The sequence below is a fragment of the Ostrea edulis genome, chromosome 9 (assembly GCF_947568905.1).
Source record: "Ostrea edulis chromosome 9, xbOstEdul1.1, whole genome shotgun sequence".
NCBI lineage: Eukaryota > Metazoa > Mollusca > Bivalvia > Ostreida > Ostreidae > Ostrea > Ostrea edulis.
The window spans coordinates 62,768,153-62,778,003 of record NC_079172.1 but is presented as its reverse complement, the minus strand read 5'-3'; the positions used below and the strand labels follow the sequence as shown (position 1 = coordinate 62,778,003).

At 35.5% G+C, this 9,851-nt stretch overlaps 1 protein-coding gene across 4 annotated transcripts in view; it reads left to right on the top strand.

Moving 5' to 3' along the window:
• The first annotated feature begins 414 nt into the window (after positions 1 to 414).
• The window catches only part of LOC125657552 (chitin synthase-like), a 70,541-nt gene continuing 61,104 nt past the window's right edge, over positions 415 to 9,851 (top strand). For 3 of the 4 annotated variants that reach the window (XM_048888201.2, XM_048888205.2, XM_048888203.2), the window contains exon 1: positions 421 to 732. In XM_048888201.2, the coding sequence (XP_048744158.2) occupies positions 561 to 732 (172 nt within the window). In that variant the 5' untranslated portion in view covers positions 421 to 560. Of the gene's footprint in view, positions 733 to 9,851 lie in introns of all 4 variants that reach the window. The other variant, XM_048888202.2, reaches the window with a different exon arrangement.

Below are 9,851 nucleotides of genomic sequence, written 5' to 3'. Positions count from 1 at the left end.
GGCGGTCCTTCAGATGAGACCACAAAAGCCGAGGCCCTGTGTCACAGCAGGTGTGGCACGATAAAGACCCCTCCCCGCTCAAAGGCCGTAATTTGAGTGAAAAAATTTCGAGAAGACGTTTAAACAGTATCAAACCAAACCATAGTTGTTAGGGACAGCATTTGACTTTATAAACTATATACAGATAACAAGTAACAAACCTATAGTACATTATATACAATATTGTCAAATTGATTTGCAAGACAAAGGTATACCTTATTTTTGTAAAGTATATAATGCCAGTCTTTTTTCTTCCGTCTTCGAAATAGAAATAATATCTTGGATCGGAGATTTCACTTAGGAATTATCTGTAAACAAATAAAACGACAATCAAATACGATATAAGCATTTGAAATTGGTTATCTTTGAAGCTTTTAGATCTGGCGCTCCAGATAGTCTCTTGGCCCCGATTATTTGAGTTACGTAACCAGTTATATATCACTGACGAAAGACACGACAAGGAAATTTACAACTCTCGTCATGGGGAAACATAAATCCGGCCTGTACGAAATGTACATCATATGGACGTGTACTCGCAGCTCGGACGGAATATAGTCCACCTAGAGATGGCCGGTAATTCGGACAGTTGCTACAGCTCGCCGGCGGGGTCTCTGTCTTCAATTCCAGGAATAGCCCCCAGGAAGCCATTAGGATATAGCACTTCTCAACAGTTCTTCAAAACATATGCTACAGGTACATTTTAAAGTTAGCATTCAAGATACTGATGGGGTATTATACCCAAGAATAGGTAGTTATGTACTTTTAAATAAATCTGGCAGGGCCGGGGATATTCTAGAAATTTTAGAAAATTCTAAAAAAAAAAAAAAAAAAAAAAAAAAAAAAAAAAAAACCCAGCAACAACATTTCGTTGAAAATATTCAACCTGGGGAGGGGTGCAACGCGTACCCTCTTTAGATCCACCACTCCCGCGTTAAATTGTCTGTTTCACGAACACGGATAAAATAAAGCTTATTATACACAATCTCATTACATGAATACGATGAACATTATTGACAAGAGTATTTCATTTTACTCTTAAAGTACAGCTCATCAATCAGATCCAAATTACTTTAAATTTGGACATTATCTCAGAATGGTAGAACAGTCATCGTCTCTAAAATGGAGCGGAATTCGGTTAGATCTTGAAATCCTCCTTCCAAGTCGTGTTGACGGAGCTGCCAGCTTGTAAAGTGATTATCATTATCCTAATGAGACTAATATTCAGCTAGATTTGATGAGAATTCCACGTCCTGGCATTAAAAACCATTTAGTCCTCACCGCGTAACGTAAGTGGATAAAAGACTGAAATTGTGTGATTTATACATGCCTTTTCCTATCATGATTAATAATTGTTTTAGTTTTATTTATACAATATTTTATTTACGTGTGAAACATGAATGGATTATACAACAGACATAGCCTTTGATAGTTTAAAATTCTTGCATTTAAATGCAGTATTGATTCTTCATATTTCGCGAAACCCTCTATACGTAAGTCGGACAAACTCGCACCGACACAGACCAATGTGTTATCATAACACTCCAAAGGATAAAAAAAACCCCCAATTTTCTTGTCAATCTTTGTAGAACTCTTCTTTCAAAGTACTAGACAATGGTTACAGATAAGATCTATGCTCTCTTAGTTTTAAGAATAATCTAGAAAAGTTAGGCTAGATACCTAGGTCTATTGAACGCACGGTATAAATTAAGGAGTTTATACTGCATCGTCATAATGGCTGACTTTCTTTTAAAACGTGAATGAAAATATAGATATCAGCAATATTTGTCTTTTCCATTTGGTTTGAATTGCCTAGATGAGTACCTCAATCGGTTAGCGAGTTGGCTGCTAATCTGCTACCGGTAATCTGTCGATTGCAGTTTCAAGTCCAGCAGGGGTTTTAATTTTTTTTCCAGATTATTTTCTACTAAAACTGCATTTTTTGACTAAATAATTAAATTTGAACGTTTTTGATTTCAAAATATCGTAGTACATATTCTCCATTTTTTTTTTATCCATATCAAATTTCTCTGGTGTAGTATTCTTCTTTAACGCTTGTAACACTACGTAGGGCTAGCCTAGATGTTCTAGTTCTACATACCATAGCCGCTACGATCTTGAACGCAGCTCTTATCAACCATCACTTTTGATATGGTGGATCAAAAATTTTTTATATAGTCGACTTAGAATCTTAAATTGGAAGCTTCGCACTCAAATTGTATTTTTTCCAACCAAAGGTCTCAAATAAACTTGTCTGATACATTTTCAAGAAAGGGGTTATGGGGTAGTGTTCCAACCCCCCCCCCCCCCACTCTGGATCCGCCACTTTCTGATAAACGATATCTATGATTGCTGAACAATTAAAGTGAAATTGTTATGATATGGTGGATCCAGAATTTTTTTATATAGTCGACTTAGAATCTTAAATTGGAAGCTTCGCACTCAAATTGTATTTTTTCCAACCAAAGGTCTCAAATAAACTTGTCTGATACATTTTCAAGAAAGGGGTTATGGGGTAGTGTTCCAACTCCCGTACCCCCCCCCCCCCCTCTGGATCCGCTACTTACAAGCCATCATGCATGTTTGTGACTACATGTATATAAAAATCAACGTGAAATCGATACCAACCATATAAATATGTTTGTGACTATTTAAGAAATTAATTCCATTTTTGAAAATATATGAGGGTACGTATGAACTGGGAGGTAGAGTGGGGTAAGCCTACTTCATGAAGAGAATGTCGGCGCGTGGGGCGTTGTTGTTCATACCCTGAAATTTATTCCATATATTTACATTTTACTTTCATTTCTCTCGGGATGTTTCCAGTTGTTAGAACAGTCATACTAGTTTTATTTTTTACGTACATCGTTCATATTCCATGTCAGAGGAAATACGGATGTCACCCAGGTCTGTTTATTAAAATGTTCTACGGAGCCTCTATCTTTGCTCCTCACGAAAATATTAACAGCTTTGAAGGAGAACTTTCAAACCTACTGTGCCACCACATACACCAGAAGTGGTGTAAATCAAATGTGGCTTCTTAAAAACATTTAGCTACCTTGAAATCACAAATTTTTTCTCAAATCAACAACATCGAAACGTATGACTTTTCAACAGTTTACACGACCATTCCTCACGATAAATTAAAGACTACACTTTTTGACATCATAGACAGTTGATTTTTCACCAAAAATGGAAAACGGAAATATTCCTATCTAGTGATCAGTCATCCAAAAAAAATAAAAATAAAAAATAATACTTTGTTAAACACCACTCTGATTCCGTCCACAAGTACTCTGAAGATAAAATTTTAAAAAAAATATGCTGGAGTTCCTTATTGACAATATCTTCGTGGTCTTTGGTGATCAGGTCTTCCAACAGTGTTGGAATCCCCATGGGCACGAATTGTGCTCCTTTGTTAGCTGACCTGTTTTTGCATTCTTATGAAGCAGAATTTATTAAAAAACTTCTACTTGAGAAGAAGAAAATTTCTTGCTGTGACTTTCAATGCGATATTTAGATATATTAACGACGTTTTATTTATCAATGATAATAATTTTCATTCATTTGTCGATTCCATATATCCCTGTGAACTCGAAATAAAGGACACCACAGAGTCGTCCACTTCTGCTTCATAATTAAATATTTTTTGAAAATAGATATTAACGGCAAACTAACAACTCAACGTTGTGATAAACGGGATGATTTCAAATTCTCCGTTGTCAACTTTCCATATTTATGTAGCAATATTCCATTATCACCTGCATATGGTGTTTACATTTCTCAACTGATTAGATACGCTAGAGCTTGTTCTGCGTATGATCAGTTTTTGAATAGAGGCAGACTGCTGACAAACAATTTGATGGTGCAGAGGTTTCAACAGTTTCGTTTAAAGTCAGCATTTTGCAAATTCTATGGTCGTTATAACAATCTAGTTTGCCTATCATTGTGTCAAATGCCGTCTGATGTGTTTCATATCGATTGATAGACCATTCTTGGCACACTGATTTTGACTACGAATAACTCCGTTTACATGATCAAGATACAGTGCTCTCGGCGGGTGTGACCGGTCGACAGGGGGTGCTTACTCCTCCTAGGCACCTGACCCCCCCCTCTGGTATATCCAGGGGTCCGTGTTTGCCCAACTATCTACTTTGTATTGCTTATAGGAGTTATGAGATTGATCACTGTCCTTATCTTCACCTTTCCTGATAAACACAGGTAGCCAATAGCGTTATCAAATATGATTGGTTGAAGTTTAAAAACTTAAACATTATTTATTCCCAAATTAGTTTACTTGAAAATTCTATTAATTTTACACCAGATAATTCATTATTAAAATATAGCTAAACACGGGAGTCCCGGAGCCCCTAATACGGCAAACTGGGAACCTAAATGCGATTAACAGACCCCTTTTTCATGCCCCACTAAATTGAAATCCTAAATCTGCCCTTACTTTTAAGGCAATTGACATTGAAGAAGCTTAGATTGATTTATAAGATGTAGAAGTGTTATCATGATGTGTCATAGAATATAATCCCAAATCTATGTCACGTGGTGATGGCGATGTGATTTGCTAGACGGGCTATACTGTACATGTCTACAACTCTGATTTTTAAGCAAAGCAAAAACCAAAATATACATGTACATGTATTTTTCAAACCAAAATAAATTGTTCCATTCAGTTGATTCATTTGATTTAAAATGTCTCGAAATTCATAAAATGAGTTTTTCCCCTCCCCTATATTTTACACTCTGTCATTAACTTAAACGGATTTAGTATTCTGGCAGAAAAAAAGTATTTCTGATTAGCTTAGGGGTGATACTTAAGAGGTTCTGCGATAGAACTATACAAATGGCTGTTAATGGACATGTGTCGGAATTTCTTAAAACTTGGTGTATATATACACTCTAAATAACCTGACTTGAATATAATCATAATGATTTTTATTTCATTCCATGGGTAATCATGGAAATATGAGCGACACTTGGTTTGCCCCTTTTCTATTTTTAGATCTATTGAAAAAACCCCCAGACATAATATACTGTTTGGCTTATTGCAAAATCCGTGTAATTGCAATTAAAAATCATTAAATGACACTCGATTCATGCACAGGCTTTTGACATTTTGAGAAATTGTCTTCCTGTGAACAATTAAACTATATGAATCAAGTTTGTTTACAGGAAGACAATTTCATTTTGATATAAATATTGTAGCAATACTGTACAATAACTCGATCTCGATGGCTTACGTGTAAAGAAATCGTAAGATGACATCCTTCGACTTTCTTCCTCAATAACACACGAAATCTGTCATCGGACTTTCCTTAAAAATATCTAAACGAATAACTCATCGGTGAAAGTGACTGAGAGTTAAGATAACCACAATCATTAAAGAGTTAATTTTGTATGCTCCTTAATACGTAAATTAAAGTTGTATGGTATGAATCTCAACAAAAAAATTTCCTGCTAAATCATCGAACGTATACGTATCTATCAAGCTGAACAACATTTTTTTTTTGGATCGAGAAATGAAAGACATTGAAACAGGTAGATATTGATGATATAAGCGTATATTGTGCTTTGTATTATAAACTATGGCATCAACCCGAGAGTACCCGATTGTCTTGCACTCGTAGATAATTTTGTATTTGAAAAAAAGAAATGAAGTCGTGGTTAGTCGTTAATGTATAACGAAAGGATAATTCAATTTTGAATTATTTAAGGTTGATCAATCCTCATGTGATGTCATAGGTTTTTGCAAAATCTTCATTTAATTAAATTTTGCACATGATCGAAATATATCTTTCAGAGGAATTTCATTCACTGAATAAAATAAAAAAAAATTGGTAAACTTTTGATACTGAAAAAGTTTTTATTTTCCAAAGATAATCGATTATTTATAATTTTTAAAAATGTTGTCAAGGGCAATGACTCCTTTGCTTGAATTTCCTCTACCGCATGTCTATGACACAATGATTTCCCTAATATCCACAATTCATTTTTATATATCTATGAATTAGCAGTTTTCTTAAACTGTTGACATTTAAAATTTGTCAATTCAGCAAGTTTTATTAATTTTCATTATTCTGTTTAACGATAATGTGTGATTTTGTTGTTGTTGATATATATATATCTGTTTTTGTATGTCTGACATCTTTAAAAAGGTGGCAACATACACATTTTCTTTGGTTATTGATTAAATTAAACTATATTGAGTGGAAATTAATACAGTTTTTCCACTTTTAACCATTCATATTGGTAAACCACATGAGAATCGATCCACCTTAAATCAAAGTAAATGTTTAATGTTGAATAATGATGAAAGTGTCACGCGACTGATCTTGCGCTCGTAGATAATTTCATATTTGAAAAAACAAATGAATACGTGTTAGATCGTCAATTCTAAATGTATGTACTGTGTATGTGAGGTGAATACAAAATTTTAGTTGTGTTGTAAATCTTGTATCAACGCCCACCCAGTCAATCCAAAATTTAACAACTGAGATATCATAAATCTTACGTTACACCCATTCATTAAGTTCAAATATGACACGAATGATGTCATAATTTATTTGAGATGCATGCTACAGCCTATATACAATAAATTTTAAAAAAAAGGTTGTTAAAACTCCGCAAGTTTACAGGTTTCCTTTTTCGCAAAGAACAGTGCACGAGACCTGGCCAACCGAAGTATCTTATACATTAAACCTATACTATATCCAGGGGCTCGTGTTTGCCCTTCTCTTTCACAAGAAGCATGAAATAAATCACCGTTCGTTATCTTCACTATAGAAGGGCTGCACAGACAGTGCACGAGTGCATCCTTCAACAAGGATGTTTAATTCTGATGTTTCTCCATAAAATAGCCGTATCAAATATTTTATCTTTTCCGGGGGTTGGAGAGAGGGGGAGGGGGTGTGTCAAATCTTGATCAAATGATCAGGGTTTACGGACATGACTCCTTGTCTGCCTTTATGTTAAATATGGACTTCTAATGTCTATACCTAGACTTGCTCAAGTCTCTATGTTGTTTTTATTACTTTATCATTTCGTCCAAATTTTACTGTGTTTCAGAAATCTAAATATCTGCTCTCTGTACCATACTTAAATGTCTCCAAACATACGAAGTTTGGCATTATTAAAAGTATTAAAGAGAGCACTGATTATTAAACATAGAGACTTGAGCAAGTCTAATGTCTACCCAATGCAAAGCTGTGGCTTGTAACAGATGTTTCGGTGTCCTTGATGATAGCCAAATGTCCTTGGTTCAAAGTCACAACATATTGTCCAAACAATAGTAACTTTTGTGTCAGGTCAAAACTTTATATATATGTATATTTCTTCGTTTGTCCTGAAGAAGGGACGGGTCGCCCCAAAATTTTCACAATCTGGTTGTACGTGTCGTTGGTCATTTTAGTGCTTTGTATAATTTTGGTATTTGACCTTGTATGGACCCGACACTTCTAGGTATCGGGTGTTGGTGGAACTTACATATTTTTTCTATTACACTAGTATGGATTGGGATGGGGTCGACAGGGGAACCCCTTCTCCCCCATTCTTTCTATCTTCTTTCCCTCCATTTTCCCCACTTTCTCTTTCATCTTCTTCCTTTTTATGTAATTTTTTCATCACCAATAAATCTGTTTTTGGTCAGTTTTGTGAAATGAATATCAAACAGATGTTAGAATTATGTTAATGAGACAGATAGGTATGGATACTTGAGCTTTTCATGCATTTGGAACTTTGAACATGTCGAGAGATCGCTGTGTAGGGGTACGGGGAGTACCCACAGTGTTCTGGTAATTATTGACTTTAACCTAGAAAGGATTGATCTCTCCGACATTCGGGAACATGATGATAGCGACAGAAGTGTGTTTATGATTAACGACTGGGTGTAGATGGAAAAAATCTCGTGGGAAGTAGTTGTATACAGAGAGTCATGCTGTTAACATTACAACGCAGTGAACTCTTGTCAAAAGTTGACATATTTATTGCATAACTAGGACATTCTTCTATGTTACTCCGTTCTATTATGAAAATTAAAGTCACTAAACAAATTGGGGAAAATAAAATGGATTCTTACCGCGGAGATTGGAGGAAAGGTAATCTCGGCTGAGATTCAGCTTGGCTGAATATTTGGACTGATGCCTTCACCGAATCTCGGAGCAGTCCTTCATAATTCATGTCTGGAAATTAACTTCCAGCTTCGGCCTGTGTGCACTTAGGTGACACTGCTTTTCGCTTCAAATCAACTCTGTATCACTATTAATGCTGTATTACTTCTCATATGAGTACGTAAATTCCATAAAATAAACTATCACCAAACTTTCCGTTCAAATGATGACGCCACAGCGCAATATGAGTGAAAAATTCTCGACGGGACGTAAAACAAACAATAAAACAAACTATAGGAGCTCTTCAATTTCAGGAGATAAAATATTGCGCCATGGAAGTCATCATTTGAACGGAAAATTTAATGACTGTTTTCATTTAGGGATTTACATACCTAGATGGTAAGCAACGCAAAATTAATGATACAGAGTTAGTTTAACAGTCAAACCACATGTTTGAAATGAACAGCAGTGTCACCTAAGTGCAGGTGTAGTGATTACTAGAGCCGATGAGAGCTTTAAATAAATTTCCAGACATGAATTATGAAGGACTGCTCCGAGATTCGATGAAGCCATCAATCCAATAAATCAGCCGAGCCGAATCTCAGCCGAGATTAAAGGAAAGGCAGCTGCAGCCTTTCACAAGTTTGCACGGGCGGTAACACGAAAGACTAGAGATTACAAATATTTTATCAATTTAATTAATTGCATTAGATAAAGAGTAACATCTAAAAGTCTTTTTAAAAAGATGACTTTTCAACACTTAAGATAATTTAAAGATTAGACTTTTTGACTTCATAGACAGCTGCTTCTTCAACAAAAATTGTAAACGCAAATATTCCTATCTAGTGATCAGTCATCCAAAACATTACTTTGTTAAACTCCACTCCGATTCCACGCACAAGTACTCTGAAGTTGAAATAAAAAATATGCTGGAGTTCCTCATTGACAATATCTTCGTGGTCTTTGCTGATCAGATCTTCCAACAGTCTGTTGGAATCCCCATGGGCAGGAATTGTGCTTCTTTGTTAGCTGACCTGTTTTTATATTCCTATGAAGGAGAATTTATTCATCAAAAACCTCTACGTGAGAAGAATAAATCTCTTGCTGTGGCCTTCAATTCGACATTTAGAAACATGTACATCGACGACGTATTATCTATTAACAATAATAATTTTCATTCATATGTCGATTCGATATATCACAGTGAACTCGAAATAAAAGACACCACAGAGTCGTCCACTTCTGCTCCATACTTAGATATTTTATTGAAAATAGATATTAACGGCAAACTAACAACTCAACTTTATGACAAACAGGGTGATTCAACTTCTACATCGTCAACTTACCATATTCATGTAGCAATATTCCATCATTACCTGCATATCGTGTTCATATTTCTCAACTGATTCGATACGCAAGAGCTTGTTCTGCGTATGGTCAGTTTTTAAATCGAAACAGGTTACTGACAAACAAGTTGATGGTGCTGGGGTTCCAACAGTCTCGTTTAAAGTCAACAGTTCGCAAATACTATGGTGGTTATAACGATCTAGTTCGTCAATACAACCTATCATTGGGTTAAATGCTGTCTGACGTGTTTCATACCGATTGTTACATGTGGGTCGTTCTTGGTACACTGATTTTGACTACGGATAACTCCGTTTACCTGATCAAGATATAGGGCTCACGGCGGGTGTGACC